This window comes from Rhodamnia argentea, chromosome 2 (genome assembly GCF_020921035.1).
Source record: "Rhodamnia argentea isolate NSW1041297 chromosome 2, ASM2092103v1, whole genome shotgun sequence".
In the NCBI taxonomy this organism is placed as follows: Eukaryota; Viridiplantae; Streptophyta; class Magnoliopsida; order Myrtales; family Myrtaceae; genus Rhodamnia; species Rhodamnia argentea.
This window is the reverse complement of record NC_063151.1, coordinates 9,592,773-9,608,978: the sequence shown is the minus strand read 5'-3', so window position 1 is coordinate 9,608,978 and position 16,206 is coordinate 9,592,773. Positions and strand designations below refer to the sequence as shown.

The 16,206-nt window shown below is 39.5% G+C and overlaps 1 protein-coding gene across 1 annotated transcript; it reads right to left on the bottom strand.

Moving 5' to 3' along the window:
• Positions 1-10,016: 10,016 nt before the first annotated feature.
• Positions 10,017-14,824, bottom strand: LOC115738744 (catalase isozyme 3-like). The gene is made up of 8 exons (XM_030671462.2): positions 14,152-14,824; positions 13,806-13,902; positions 12,348-12,625; positions 11,227-12,003; positions 10,922-11,011; positions 10,544-10,611; positions 10,374-10,467; positions 10,017-10,234 (listed from the first exon to the last, which is right to left on the bottom strand). Exons 1-8 carry the CDS (start codon positions 14,164-14,166, stop codon positions 10,175-10,177), a joined length of 1,479 nt encoding a protein of 492 aa, XP_030527322.1. The 5' UTR covers positions 14,167-14,824; the 3' UTR covers positions 10,017-10,174.
• Positions 14,825-16,206: the final 1,382 nt, after the last annotated feature.

Below are 16,206 nucleotides of genomic sequence, written 5' to 3'. Positions count from 1 at the left end.
GTCTACCCGAAGGTAAGCCTATTGCCTATTTTAGTGAGAAACATAATGATGTTCACAGGCAATGGTCTACCTATGAGCAGGAGTACTTTGTTGTAGTACGAGCTATTACACATTGGCAACCCTATCTTTATCAACATGAGTTTGTCTTTAACACTGGTCATTAGGCACTCAAGTACATCAAGAGTCAAAAGCATCTAAATCGAATGCATGCACGGTGGACCTCTTTTTTAGAGCAATTCAACTTCTTGCTTCGTCATAAGGCTAGCCACTTGAACAGAGTCGTCGATGCACTTAGTCGTCGTCCCGAAACACTCGTGACCATGCATACCAATGTTGTGGGCTTTGACCACCTCTGTTCCCTTTATGCCGAGGATGATATTTTTCGAAATATTTGGGAGAAGTGTTCTACGGCAGGATCTCATGGCAACATGATCATTCAAGATAAATTCTTGTTTTTTGGTAATAGGTTGTGCATCCCTCGCAGCTCCTTGCGAGAACAACTTATTCGAGAACTCCATGGTGGCACCCTCAAAGGACTCTTTGGACGAGATAAAATTGTTGCCTTGGATGGAGAGTGGTATTATTGGCCTCAACCGAAGCGGGATGTTGGGCGATTTGTGAAAAAGTGCTACATCCGTCGGACTACTAAAGGCCACTCTCAAAACACTGATTTTTACACCCCTCTACCTATTCCTTCTGGATCGTGGATAGACATTTCAATGGATTTCATGTTAGGTCTTCCCCAATCCCAACGAGGTACAGATTCCGTTTTTGTGGTGGTAGACAGGTTCATAAAGATGGCACACTTCATTTCTTGCAAAAAGACTTCTGATGCTTCTCATGTGGCGAGCTTATTCTTTCGTGAAGTAGTTCGCCTACATGGTGTGCCCAAGACAGTTACCTCCGATTGTGACACCAAGTTCCTTAGTCATTTTTGGAGGACTTTGTGGCATTTATTTGGGACGGATTTACAATATAGCAGCTCCTTCCATCCCCAAACCGATGGCCAAACCGAAGTCGTCAACCATTCTATGGCGGATATCATTCGATGCCTCTATAGTGATATGCCAAAGCAAAGGGATCGATATCTTACTCCTACTGAGTTCGCCTTCAATTACATCGTCAATCGTTCCACGGGTAAATCCTCATTTGAAGTCATCTATGGGAGAACTCCACAACCTAAATTGGACCTTGTGCGCCCAAAGTCCCGGGATATAATATTGCGGCTGAGAATTTAGTAATAAAGTTGCAAGAGATACAAGAGGAGTATTTGCTGAGGGTGATGAAGTAATAGTCTACCTTTGTGAAGAACGATTTCCTGTTGGTACATATAACAAGTTGAAGCACAACAAAGTTGGCCCCCGTCGAATCATAAAGAAGATTAATGACAATGCCTATATTGTTGATCTTCCCGGTGATCTTAACATCTCTCCGACATTCAATGTGGCACACCTATTGGAAAATCATTCTCCGGATACTCCCCTTTATCCCGATAATAACTTGAGGTCAAGTTCTCTTGAAGCGAAGGAGACCGACGTGGAACGGTTAGCAAATGCGTATATCGAAACATTCGAGCATCGTAAGAGTGGACAACATATCAAATCAAAGAAGATTGCAAGATCTTAGAAGATTCAAACTAGCTACGTTGATTTTGGCTATCAAAGAAGATTGTGAAATTTTAGAAGAATGTGAGGTCATCGTAAGAGCGTCGTTTCCCATGATTATTGCGAGATCGGAGATTTCATACTTGTTTTGAAGACTTTTACCGTTATCAATATCTTTTAATTCTGTTATTTGATTTTGAGTATTTGTTTGTTTCCTAAAGGATGACCTTTCTGTAAATAGGCGACTAAGCCATTGTTAAGATCATCATTATCATTTAGAATAAAATTTTATCTTTTGGAATTTGTTTCCAATTATCTCTTCCTCTGCATCATAAATATCGTTATACTTTACTCTATGTAATCAAAGGGATAATTGTTCAAAAGGTACAATTTAACCCTAAACCTTTTAATTGTCTCAATTTAGTTCTAAACCTCTTAATTGACTCAAATTAGGTCTAAAGCCTTTTGAAGATTTGCACTTGTCCTTGGTTTAAAGAGGAGTTAATGGATTGCCCAAAAAATTCAAATTTTCTCATATTTATTCTAAGTTATTGTCAGTTGGTTAAATGAATTAATGTTAAATTGTAATTGAAATGTCCTTCAGACAGAGTAAGAGGATGGTCGTCATTGTTTTTTATTTTTATTTTCACTTGATATATTTATAGATGGATTTGTTCCATCGAATTATTCATTCCATGTCTATTTATGCACAGCATATGTTACATCGCTAATACACGTCCTCATGTAATTTCTTTTTCTTTTCTTCTTTTGCCTAAGGGGCGAGGTTTTAAAAAGTATGTTTTAGGAAAATTCTGTTTTTGAAACCTATACATTAAAATTGCCTAATCTAATTCTTGTACTCTCATAAATTCTACCTTCACAAATCAAATCATAATCAAGAAAATTTGATCGAATTTGACATAATACAGATTTGGTCAGAAAGCTTATGAAAATAGTTGATTGAAAATATAAGCATGAAAAAGAAGAATTAACCATGACCCCGCTTGATCCGCCGTGTCCGTCTCCGTCATCGAGCACGGAGAAGACTTTTTCACCACTGTGGTTCTAGAGGATAGAGAAGCTGGATCTGCCGCCGAAGCAATTGTGAGCACCAGCGCGGTTTGGGCCAAAGATGAGGGTTGATTTAGGGTTCAAACGATTTGGGGCAAATGATCCAATACGGCGGCATTTTGCGCACGTGGAACAAGTCACTTAAGACCTTTACCATGTAGGAGAGAGAAATGATTAAAATAAGCCACGTTAGCATTTTCTATTAGTCTAGTTGATGGAGTTAACAAGAGATTCGATTGTACCAATTTGGCAAGTTTTAAGATTTTTTGTAAATTTTAAAACTTAATTGCACTTTCATGATAAGTTTTAGGACTTTTAGTGAATATATCTCCAGAAAAAACTCATGAGAAGTAAATCTCCTAAGCCATGAGGAACCTATTCTTCTTCCCTCCCATGGATTCTTCGTACTTCTTGCTACACCACCAACGCACTCCCAGACATCAAAAAAAAAAAAATGCACTCTCTTTGACCATAAAAAAAAAAAAAAGGGAAACCAACGCACTCTCTCTCCTCCTATCGCATTTTCGGACTCTTTTCTCCTTTCTCTTCTAATTTCATTTGTTCTCTCTTTTCTTTCATCTATTTGTCTTCTTTTGTCATCTATTAAGACAAATGATATGCAAGTACACTGTCTCGGCATTTCGCTAGCAAGTTAAATTAACTTTGGTCAAATGCATCGATTTGGAAGACACCGCAAGATCCAGGATCGTAGGGTCGAAATGGAAGATTTGATGCGCACAACATTAAGGTTATTGGGTCATGTTTCATATTGCTAATCTACCACTGATCGGAGGCATGGTTGGAGGAAATTCCCTTCTATAGGCGAAAAACAGCACGATCAAACCTGCCCGACATGCTAAAAGCTTTCACGCAAGTAGATCCGCGAAATATTCGGTTAGATTACATTAGAAGCCAATCATTTTGGTGCAAGGGCCAGGTCGTTCTTGCTGCATCTTGAAAAATTAGACCTTAAAATTAAAAGTCAACTAAACATCAATTGCCCAGTGCACGACTTTAAACTAATTTTCAAGTGATTTAATAGGACAATTCTTTTTATTAAATATGAAACAGATATTATGGGACATAGATTGAATGTTGAAAAAAAACAAAGTAATCAGTTATCTTCATATGAGCAAACGGATCATATGAAATTTGAAGATAAAGCCATTATCAAGCACACCCTTATATCAAGTGGCGACTTTAGAAATTTACATTACCAATAAACCGTTTTTTTTTTTACCGATTATTTTTTTGTTGAAATAGCACGCTGCTAATTTAGTTAATACGTTTGTTTGAATTTTGTTATTACAAATGAGGCAAATAAACTGAATACGACAAGCAGAAATCTTCTTGGAAAATATCTTAATAATATTTTACTATTACAGTAAATTATCGGCATTCAATATCCGTGCCTTATAATTTCGAATAATTGTCAGATATACAGTTCCACGAGACCTAGAACAGAAAAGGACACCAAACAATAAGAGAAAACAAGAGTTTGATGAGGACAGCCTTAGATCCAGATTAAAGAAATGTCTCAATGATATTTAGTAAAACATACATAGGAGTCAAAGCGTTCTTTGCAACATTATTGTCTATTATCTTGCAGGTTTGAAATACCAGAGGGACACCTCTTATGAATGGGGTCAGTTAACATTGCATCTTCTTGGACTTATGACAACGTAGATTCACTTTGTGTTAATGACATTTTCCCATAAACAGCTGGACAAGCTAGAAGCAAAAGATCCGTCCAAGTAACTCCTCGCAATGGGGACATCAGGTGAGTAAAGAACGCAAGCAAGCTTAAAGAGTCCAAGATCACAACATGTTTGGAGTGATATTAATAATAGAAAATGGAAAATTTTGGGCCAAGTTGACTCTGGTGTATTTTTTGGGTGTTTGAAATATAAATATTCTGAAAAAAGCTATTCTGACAGAAAAACTTGCATTTGTCACAAATTGTCAAATTCATACCAATTCATATGATTATTTGAATTCTGATGTAAAAGGTTTATAGACGGATTTAACAATTCAGATAATATATCCAAATGAATTCCTTCTTGGTTAAAAGAAAATGGAATTCCTACCACTCCAACAAACAAAGTAAATAGCACTAATATAACCATGGAAAATAGCATAGTATTGTCCGGTTCACGAGGATAAGAGAAAGTATTTTTAGTACCAAAATGAGTAATAGTAATAAAGGGGTGCATCTGTTTTTTCCGTTGCCACCAATTTGATATGTCTTATTCCAAAAAAAAGAAGCCCTTTCGTTATTATTCAATATCTCTATGGGGAAAAGAAGTACCAAAAATGATTTTAAAAAAATTCGTTGGATTGATAATTAGGTAAAACGGTTTCTGCTGTTCTACCACATGAACACAGGTGCAATTCCCAAGAATTTGGCACACTTTGCAATAATAACTTACGTCGTGTAACAGTATAAGAGAAGCAAATTCACAAAATGTTCGGGGATGATTATAGCCGGATCGTAAAGAGAGAAAGTTTTGAGAGAATAATGCTTTGTATTTCTCTTGAATGATCAAAGTGAGTGGGAGGACACCTCTTTATATAGTAGAGAGGCTCGGATTATAACAGTTGATTGTATCTCAATCCAAAGGCTTAAATTGCATGTTTACATCTAACTAACTACCGACATTAAATAAGAAGTTTTTGGAACAAATGATGATTACAGTATTGCCCGCCCTTAAAAATATTCTAGAGAACCCCGAAAACCCTAGATGGGAAGAGACTTCAAGTCTTGAGGTTCTACAAAAAGCGCGGCACATGACAATATCAAGTAATAAAATCCATCCGATTGGAGTACACATGATTAAGCAAATTCCATGCAGTATAACAATAAGGGGGATATTTTCCGCTAAATGGCACATATTTTCAAGTTTACGAGGTTGATTATGCCTGACTCTCTACGTAACTTGAACACCCTCCCTTGAGATCATGCTAACAGTGACTGCTATAATGCAGGTATTTGATGACCATATGACCAGTATAAATCCTATAGATGTTCCAAGGAGGTCGTTGTGGAAACTTCAAAGGAGGACTCCGTTCTTTCGAACCTAGATCTATACCGACAATATTCGAGGGCAAACAACGAAAAACAATTGCTGAGTACCACGATGTCTTAATGGCTTCTAAAAGCTAATCTTTGTGTTATAGGTTTGTCAACAGAAGGCATTCAGCACTGCTTCTGGAGAGGTATATAAATGACCGCATCTCTTTTTTACAATTGTTGCGCCTTAAAAAAAAAAAATTTAAGTCCTTACCCAAAAAAAAAAAAAGAAAAATTTAAGCGTTTTTCGTTTTCTTCACGATCAACTGCTTTCTCAGATGTATAATGAATACACAGAACTCTCAAACAAGCAGGAAAAACATGTGCCTAATTTTGCTTCAATCTTAAAGGCATATGAAATCAGTAGACAAAGAAGTCACTTAAATGCACCGCAATTAGCGGTATCTCCACCAACGCATATGAAATCAGTAGACAACTTGAGTTCTCATCCATTCAACTCGTGAATTGCCTATGAATCACGATCAACTGGCCCGTTTCAGATTAGCAGTATCTTCACCAAGGGCATCCTGAAGCCTTGTGGAGGATTCCCGAAGCATTCAGTCTGTCAAAATCTATCTAAGTCGCTTTATTTCCAAACGTCTCTCTTCCGAAGAATATAGGTCTACATAGGTTTAGTAACTATTTGATATTTCGTACGCTCCTGACAAAGGACATACAAGAAGAAAAAGTCGACATTTAGACAACTTATTCAATTAGCATCGTCCATGCAATCATGTGCATTGGAAGAAAATGCTAAAAGAGCAATTACCTACTCTGCCGTTTGCAGGATTTGTTTGCGTGCGGGGATTCAACAGGAAAACACGGGCGCACCGTCCATTGATGTCTGCCTAGTAAGTTACCGAAGACGAAAGGTAAGAAGGATGATAGCCTCGATAATGCACACTATGTTGGGTGTCGGCAAGACCAGATCAATAACCATTTTAAGTGAAGCATTGGGGAACCATGCCTTCGATAGCAAATTCTAGGCAAAGCAGAGATTTTGGGATTTAACGAGGTTGTCGCAGCTAGTCATCTCATGCTCGGGGTTTGAGCCATTCTTTCATGTCTGTATAAAATCTGGAAGCTTTGAACTATGGAAGATTTTCCACAGGGTTTACGGCAAAAGCGGACGGTTTCAGCAACAGTGTTCAGAAGCATAAATCCAAAGGCCCTCGTCGCGACTAATGGCGGGCTCTCTAGATCTAAAAACTAAGAAGAGCCTAAAAAGTAATGTAGGTGTTGTTTTGTAGAGGAAGCAGTGAAAAAAGCTTTAAGTAATTAAAGAAAGATTTCGGTTCTTTTAAACAACAAAGATGTGGCAATCTTTCAATTTCAGTTTCTGAATTCTTTATCACTTTTGATATGTCAGTTAAAATCATTGTTATCTATAGTTTCTTAGCTATTAAAGAACTAAGTCGGTTTCGTAAATACAGTGTTTAAATAATCTAAAATTGATTATTGGATTTGAGCATGTTAGTTGCTGTTCTTGATTATTGTTGGTGGCTTTCGGAGAAAGCCTTAACTCATGGTAGGCACCCGAAGAGAAGACCGGAGATAAGAAAAACTATTCATGAATAGTCGAAGACAAGAAATTCTATTCATGAATAGGAAAAGGACAAGAGAAATTATTTGCCATAAATAAAGGAGGGCTCGAAGAAAAAGAAGTCAAGCTTATTGTCTTGTCTTTTATTTGACTTTGTGTTTGTGTGTTTTCATTATTGTACGACTTTCATGCTTTCTCTCATTCAATGTTGTCTGCGACCGGCCACTACAAAAGGCTGCGAAGTTTAGAGTAGTAATACACACCGAAGCAAAAGCATTTGCTGCATTCCAATAAAAATTCTCCCTCCGATTTGTATTTGTGTCGTTGTTTCAAATTCCCAAAGTCATCGTTATTGTTTTTGGTTCCAACAATCAGCACGGTTCTTATTTTATTACGGGGAAGTTTTTTATTGTTCAAATTAGGGGCGTCAATGGTGCGGTTCGGTTCGATTTTCTAAAAAATCGAACCGAATCGAACCACTAAAAAATATACTTAAACTAAACCAAAACACGTTCCGAACCGAACCGAACCGAACCGAACCGAACCGGATTTTTCAGTTTGGTTCGGTTTGGTTCAGCTCGATTTTCAATTTTCGGTAAATCGGTGCCGCTCAAAAGTATCCCAAGCGGAAACCGGCCCCCACCTCATACAGCTGTATCCCAAGCCGCCCCCTTCTCTTCACTCTCTGCTCTAGTTTCCCTCTCCCCCACCCAAAACCCACCTTCTTCTTCTTCACAAAACCCATAATTCTCAACAGCTCGGAATAATCAATTTGGTGCATCTTCTTCTTCTTCTTCTTCTTCTTCTTCCTCACAAAACCCCTAATTCTCAACTGTTCATAATCATCAATTTCGTCCATTGAGACAGAGTATCAAGAAAGTTTCTCTGGAAGCAAAAAAGCTTCCCTCAAGACAATCGCAGACGAGCACGACGAACCAACGTCGAGCCATGAAAGAAAACAAGAACCTTTGGAACCACGAATCGGTTCTTGTGGATGGGACGATCGAGAGACTCGAAAGCGAAGCTCCAACAAGAGGGCAAAGCACGAGCGGCGTTTGGTGGTAGACACGAGGCCCCTGTCTTCATCTCTTCTTTGCCCTTCAAATGGCCAACGCCGAACGGTAAGAAGCCAATGAGGAGAGAGAGGATCGAGAAAGTGCCTCTCGAAGCAAAAAAGCTTCAAAGTGAGATGTGATGGAGACGACGAAACCTAGAACACACCCAGCGCAGCGAGAGAGCAAAAGCGAGGAAGGTGATTAATGTCGCGCTCTGACTTCATATTTTAAATGGTTCGGTTCGCTTAACTATCCGGACTGAAAATTGAACCGAACTGAAAATATAAGAAATTTCAGTTCGGTTCGATTCAGTTCAATTTTAGGTTCAGTTTTTGGTTCAGTTTTGCCACCCCTAGTTCAAATGGTGAGATGAGACGTGCGAATGCTATATCCACAAAAACTTTTTATGCAGGCATTGTTTCTTCCGGGTGGATGGCCGCCTCATCCGTCACTGCTGCGGTATTCCGAGTCAATGCCAAAACGGTCTGAGGTTAATCGCCTAAAGGAATAAACAAGTCAAAAATCCCAATGGGCTAATTTGCATATTGTAAGCGATAAAATGAAAATGGCAAGTCTGCCCGATTCGAAGGCAACAACCGGCCATGACAGACCTGCCCCGGAACCGGAACCGATGACCCCCATAACGGTGGGCTCTTCGGCCCATGGGCCCACATTATCTCGGCCTTACCTGCTAAATTGGGCTGTGACAGGGGGCCTTGGTGATTCTTTGCGGAGTCCATTGTACAACGGAGAAATGATGTCGAATCTATCCTCCTTTATGTCACGGACATGTTGACATGATTACCACCGATGACACGATTCCACTACATGACTCACGACCTGGGCGGCGCCGCTCGGGTGTTGTGCAACGACATGGTCGAGGCTGGGGTGTCACTCGCACTGTCGTTGCTTAACTCTTATCTATCTGGAAGGCCTGTGTTCGTGTTTCAACGGCTGCTCCTGTTTGCCTTATTGAGTTTCTCATTGCTCGGTGGGTTGTTGAGATCTTTCGTATTTTCTATTTTGCTTGGATGATGTGCCGGGAAACTGTTTAATATAAATATAGATGCAGATGTAGATTAATTAAAATCGTGCAATTTTCAGGAATGACATGTTATGAATGTTTTGTTGTGCTTCCGCATTCTATTAAATAACAGATAATATAATTAAAAAATCCACACATCACACGTGACACTCTGGCACGTCACACAGAGAGACATGCAATGTCATATATATTTCTTCAGCCATGTCAGTGCCACTTTCATTCTATCGTCCACGTCAGCAGCCATGTAGGATTTTTAATGGTTTTCTCTCACGAAAAGTTAACCGGGGTAAATGTGTCACATAGGTAAAAGATTTTTGAGTTTTTTGTGTCACAAAATAAAAATCAAGTTAAATGTATCACAGTGAACATAGTGTGAGATTTTTGTTGATATTTTCTCATTTATACTATATACTCTAGAATCTCCCAAGCATGCACAGAATATTTTTGATTCCTCCTTATAGAAGCCTATAAATCATATAATGATACCGTCAGAAGATTCGAGAATTCCCCAGCTAGTTGACAGATTAATAAAGTAATCCTTTCAATGAAGAGGGAGAGAGACATGTTGCTATTCCAACTCAAGTTCATATTAGCCAATAATGCAATCGAAGTTCATAGGCAATAAACCAGCAAGTACAAATGGCAGCCTTATTGGAATTGAAACGTGAGGTCAAAGAGTTGCATGACAACTCCTCCCCCTAGTATTACGATACAGCACAGCAGACAAACATGTCAAACACACTCGGCTTTTATGCTTCTTCCAAAGTAGCAACAAGCTCTCCATGTTCACATAGTTGGTCGGGCATTGAGACGAGCAGCCAGCTTCTGACCAAGCGATTTGTCAGCCTGTAACAGAGGTGCATCATAGGCCATTAACATACCGCCATTAAGCATGTTTTAGACAGACATTCTCAATTTCCAGGTAAACACTGAACAAATTTCGGTAGAATTGAAGAAAGCAAAATTGGCGAATATTATAGCTCACCTGAGCCCAGTAAGAGATCCAGATGGAGAGGAGCTCATGGGTAACACGGGGTTCAGACAATGCTTCAACCCAGCGGCAAATAAACCGCTCTTGCCTGGTGACAAAGTTGAAACACATTTGAGTGTCCAGTAAACTACACATCTACCAAGGACACAATGGTCAAGAAGTACCTGTCTGGTGCCCAGGATCGGTATCTCTCTCCTGGTTGCTTGAAGTTGCCGTCCTTCTCAATAATGCACTGCATAACCAATAACTTCACTTATCAATGAACACAAGTACCACAAATTCAATCCAACGCAAACCCCAAGAACTACTTTTTTTCTAGCCAGAGAAACACCAAGTTCTCTTTTCTAGTTTTAACTTCTTTCCTTCCTCATTTCTTAGTTTTTAGCTTAGTTTTAACTATCGCAATGCATTTCAACTTACCACAGATTAACCATTGAAATACATGACTTTACTGCAAGTGTGTAATTATCTCTCCTGGAGGCTGGAACATGTTTTAAGAGTCAATGTTAATATAAATGCACAAGGTGAGTCCAGAAACTTACCCTATCTCGCTTTCCATTCAAGACTGATGGAGGTACAGGGAACCTTTCCGCATGACGAACAGGATCAAACCTCGAAGGGAAATAATTTACCTACAAATCAGCATCATGGATACACCACATCATTATTTCTTCAATTTTATTAGAAGAACAAACTGATTCGACTGGGTGTGTTCACTGTTGTATCCATAGGCTACTATAGCTAATTCAATTCTCTGTACAACCAGCTAAGACTATGTTAGTAGGTCATGCCCGTGGCATGTCATCCTTAGCTTGTTATTGAGCAAACAGAAAATAAAGATCATTACCTCTTCAGCCCTGTGCATGAAATTCATGAAACCTTCATGGTGATTGTTGTGATGAGCACACTTGGGAGCGTTAACAGGGAGTTGAAGATAGTTTGGTCCAAGGCGGTGTCTCTGAGTATCAGCATAGGAGAAAATCCGAGTTTGGAGGAGCTTATCATCAGAGTAATAGATACCAGGGACCACAATTGCTGGGGAAAATGCTAGCTGTTCATTTTCTGCAAAGAAGTTATCGATGTTCTTATTCAATACCAAGCGACCTACTGGTTGCAGAGGAAAGATGTCCTCAGGCCATATTTTTGTCACATCAAGTGGATCAAAGTCACATCTGTCTTCATGATCAGTATCTATAACTTGGATGGAGAGCTTCCACTCTGGGTAATTGCCAGCAGCAATCGAGTCATAAAGATCCTTAGTCGCATGACTGTGATTTGATCCTCCAACATGAATTGCCTTCTCCTCCAGCAAACACTTCACTCCGCAAGTTGGTTTCCAGTGAAATTTCACATAGTGCGCCTTGCCAGCTTTGTTAATTAAGGAATAAGTATTAACCCCAAAGCCTTCAATGTGCCTGTAGTCTTGAGGAACACCAACATCATCAAAGGTGAAGGTGAACATGTGCAAACTCTCAGGATGGTGGGAGAAGAAGTCAACTGCTCTCCATCTCTCCTGGATGTTAGACTTCGGGTTGGGTTTAAGAGCATGAATCATGTCTGGGAATTTCATTCCATCACGAATAAAGAAGACAGGGAAATTGTTTCCCACCAGATCAAAGTTTCCCTGCATTCAGAAAAGAAGAATGGTCAAAGAAAAGAAAAGAAACGCGAACAATGTGAAGATACTGCTTGTTCTATTTTGATGTTTTGACTTCTCCTTTGTTTCAAATAAACCTTTCCATTACAGCTCTTTGTTAAAATCATCTTCAACTAGTCATGTTGAAGTGTCAAAATAAAATCCATTATCACATGGTTAAGAACAGCATAGATTTAGAGTATAGACACCCAGCACTCTTACAAATGCCAAGTACAGTATCTAATAATCAGTTAAATAAATACTCTTCTTGCCAAAAGAATAAATTGAATAACATAAATTTGCAGATACTAAAGCATGTAATCATCTCATACCTCTCTGGTGTAAAACTTAACCGCAAAACCTCGAGGACCTCTAAGGGTTTCAGGGCTGCCACGCTCAGGGATGACAGTGGAGAAACGGACAATAACCGGTGTCTGAACTCCAGGAGATCGAAGAAAATCAGCACAGGTCAACTGAGAGATATCATGAGTGACCTCGAAATATCCTTTTGCACTAGCTCCTCTAGCATGGACCACCCGCTCAGGAATTCTCTCTCTATCAAAATTGGCAAGTTTCTCCACCAGATGATAATCCTCGAGGAGAACTGGACCTGTAATAAATGAATCCTTTAGATGCTGTTAAGCTTTGTGTCTTCAAGAACATGTTCGGAAAGCACAAGGAGAACAAAAAGGATACTTCTGTGACGAGCAAAATAACTTAAACATTTTTCTACTATGGGTCAGCGCTCTGCACAGGCGAAAAAGGCTGGACTTAATCGGTCCACTTGCAGGGCAGTTAGCTGGGTCTTCACAATCGTGCCTCTGGCTTATTTAAAAAAATGCAGCAATTTCTATCATGTTTTTCTACGCATTTGTAGCTCGATCACATCCATGCCCCAAGGGATCCTAGACATGTTAGATAGCTATGGAAAAAGCTTGCACAGCACTCATGCGCCACGAAACTTCCTCATTTTGGGTGGTACAAACAGAAAATAGATGAGAAAACAGTCTGATATCAGGAATAAAGCCAAAAAATGCTTGCCCCTGCATTTGCACCTCGAGATTCTTCTGTAAATAGTCATTTAACAATGAAGAGAGAAAGATGATGCTTTTCTAAGAATGCTTATAGTATTTCTCAAAGGTAAAAACAACTACTAGCAGCAAACTGAAGTACAGGGAAAAAAACTGATTTGTCGAAAGGAAAGAAACAGATCATGTTCTCCGAACTGCTTCTTGTCGCCCATTTCTTAGACGAAAAATAAAATGATCACTGACGTGTTTCCTTGCGGTTAGAACCTGCTGAAGAACTCAAGGAGAAAGATTATACTCACACAGCAGATTATAGACTCGCTGTTAAAAACATAAAAATTTAGATCGTTGAAGAAGTGTATACAGCACTGCAGTAAACACCTTGACCTCACCAAAAAAACACAAAAATAAAAAGAACCAATTGATGCAGTCAAGACACTCTAGCCCATTAACTGCAAACTTAAAGAAGTAAAATAAAAAGTCCAGAGTTAACTGTGCAGTCAGTCAAAATCTTCAATGGTTTGGCACTTGCAAGACATAAAAGTTCGCCTTACTCAAATGATCAACTCAAGACTGGAAGACCACAAACCATGTATTAATCCCACGGACAAAGCAAAAAAGGAAGGTCAACAAAAGTAGCAACAAAAGAGAAACCAAGTCCCACCCTCAAGTTCAAGCTCTATCTATGCACGCAAGATTAGCATAGAACTATCCTATTTTCACTAAAGAAAACGACTCCGAGATCCGCTTTGGTGATAGTACCTCTAGTTCCAACAGTCAGTGATGAGTTATTGTTCCACACAGGAGCACCGGAGTTGGTTGTCCAAAAGCTGGAATCGTAAGCGCTTGACGGACGATACTGCAACATCCACAGTTCCCAGCAAAAGAACATCAACTTCCGCAAGGTCACAAGCAATTGATAAGATAATCGACGAAATAGAGCCCTACCATAAACAATTCCTAATTCCTATCCCAATAGAGAAAATACTCCTCCTACTACTTCTCATAAACTACAACGGAAAACAACATGACAAAAAGAACTCTGCCACTGCCACTGCCACTGCCACTGCCAAGATGGAAGATCAACGATCAAAGAATGAATCGGTACCTTGGATGGATCCATGGCGTCAGACAGGGAGAAGCGGATCGACAGAGATGACAAAGTGAGCTTAACCTGCGAGAGTCTGAGCTTGGCTTTGAATTTAATAATGGCGAGATTGAGAGGCGTGCGTCAATCAACTACTTCGTCTCTCCATTTCCGAGCCATGACTACGAACAGTGCCATGCCTCGCGAGCCGGGCGGACACTAACAGTGGATATAATATTGCGTGCTTGAACAGTGCCAAATAGGATATACTTGAATTCGCAGACTGACCGTCACATGTACACCTCTTCGTCTTCTCCTTTTACTCTCTCTCTTCTCAGTTTCTTTTCTTCTTCTTCCTCCATCGTCGGCGACGACCCGAGCAAGAAGCTCGCCCAGAACCAGCAACAAACGGACTCTGACCGTCGAGGAATGCGACGGCGACCCCGAGTGGAAGCACGAGACGCGATTCAACCAGGAGGAGATCTCCCTCCGGGACTGCAACCCCGTCTTCCTGCGCGTCGATACGTTTCCACGAGGGCGTGATGTTCGGAGACAAGGCACGTCGGCGAGGTCCGCGGGCCGCTCATCCATTTGGCCGAGACAAGGGGATGGAGTGGTGAAGGGCCAACGGAGTCCTCAGCTTCTCGTACAGTGTCTACGGGAGAGACGACACCGCCGACGGGCGGCGATCGGAACCGCACGGGGCACGATCATCGGCGGATAGCCTTCCTCCACACGGAGAATCGGGCGAAGTCGGAGCCTCTGCTTCGGCGAATCAACGAAATTTCAGTACGCAGTGATTGATTTGCAGAGTGCGCGAGATAAAAACCTGGAGACAGAGCAAGAAAGATAAAACGGAGAAAAAATTTCCAAATTTGCGAAGAGTGGAGCTCGCTTCAGTCGCTTGTACACGAGGCAATCAATCAAGGAACTCAGGTCAAGGACATCCTTCTCGTAGACGTGGCCGGTTCGTCCGAACCGCCGGTTCCAGTTCCGTTTTTTAAATTTAAATTTTAAAATAATAAATAATGAAATAATTATAATAAATTATAAATTATAATCAAATTGTACATTATAATAAAATTTGAGAAAAAAAAAAGAGAAGATGAATGAGTTTGAATTTAATGAATTATCATTAAGCGCCTACATATTTTTTTGAGATAAAAGAATCAAAATCCATGTAGCTCTTTTACCTTTGATAATCCCAACTTACGTCATCATCAATCGTCGCTACCCATTGCGGTACCGTGGCAATGGTATATCCCCAATCTTCACTGAAGAATTCGTGTTCTCAATCCAATTCTTGGTGTCGAAATCTAGCATTCGTCCAATTGTCGACACAAGCTTAAGCTTCCACGGACTCCAAACTTAATCTTGAATGGCAAGAGCCCAAAACTAATCCTCCAGTGTTAAATGCTTGTTCAACTACAACTGTTGAAGAAGTTGTTGCTAATATTTGGCGAGTGATGAGGGCGAGAACTAGGTAATCGATTGAGTGACTCTTCCACCACTCTAGGATTTGGAAATATGTACCGTGTTTAGCATCACGAAACTCAAATTGAGTGGTTAAATATTTTTCTAATTCAGAAATAATATATGTTGCCCCTTTTTATTTTTTATTTTTTTGTCTACTCTTGAACATATTGTACCATCTACTAAATGAACCACCAACTTCGCTTCGTGCGGCAGAAGATTGTAAAGATCCATAATCACTTAAACCATATCTACTACAAAATTCTCCATATAAAACTACTATAGATTCTTAACATCTCCTTGTATATTTGAAATATCTATTGAATCTTCCAAATGTAAATAATCAAAATAATACACATTCAGATAATCTAGTAAACCATCTAATTTAATACGTAGATAAAAAAAAATACCAACTAAATAGACAAAAGAAATTTTGAAATAATAATGCAACCATTTTTGTCACATTACTAAAATAATCCGAGTTAATTCAGTATCTTTTTCATATTCACTAAAAATACCACCAATATTAACACATTCTATTAAAAATAAATACGTAGTAGGATAATAAATACTAGGTAACGTATTAGTAGCATCATTAAAAAA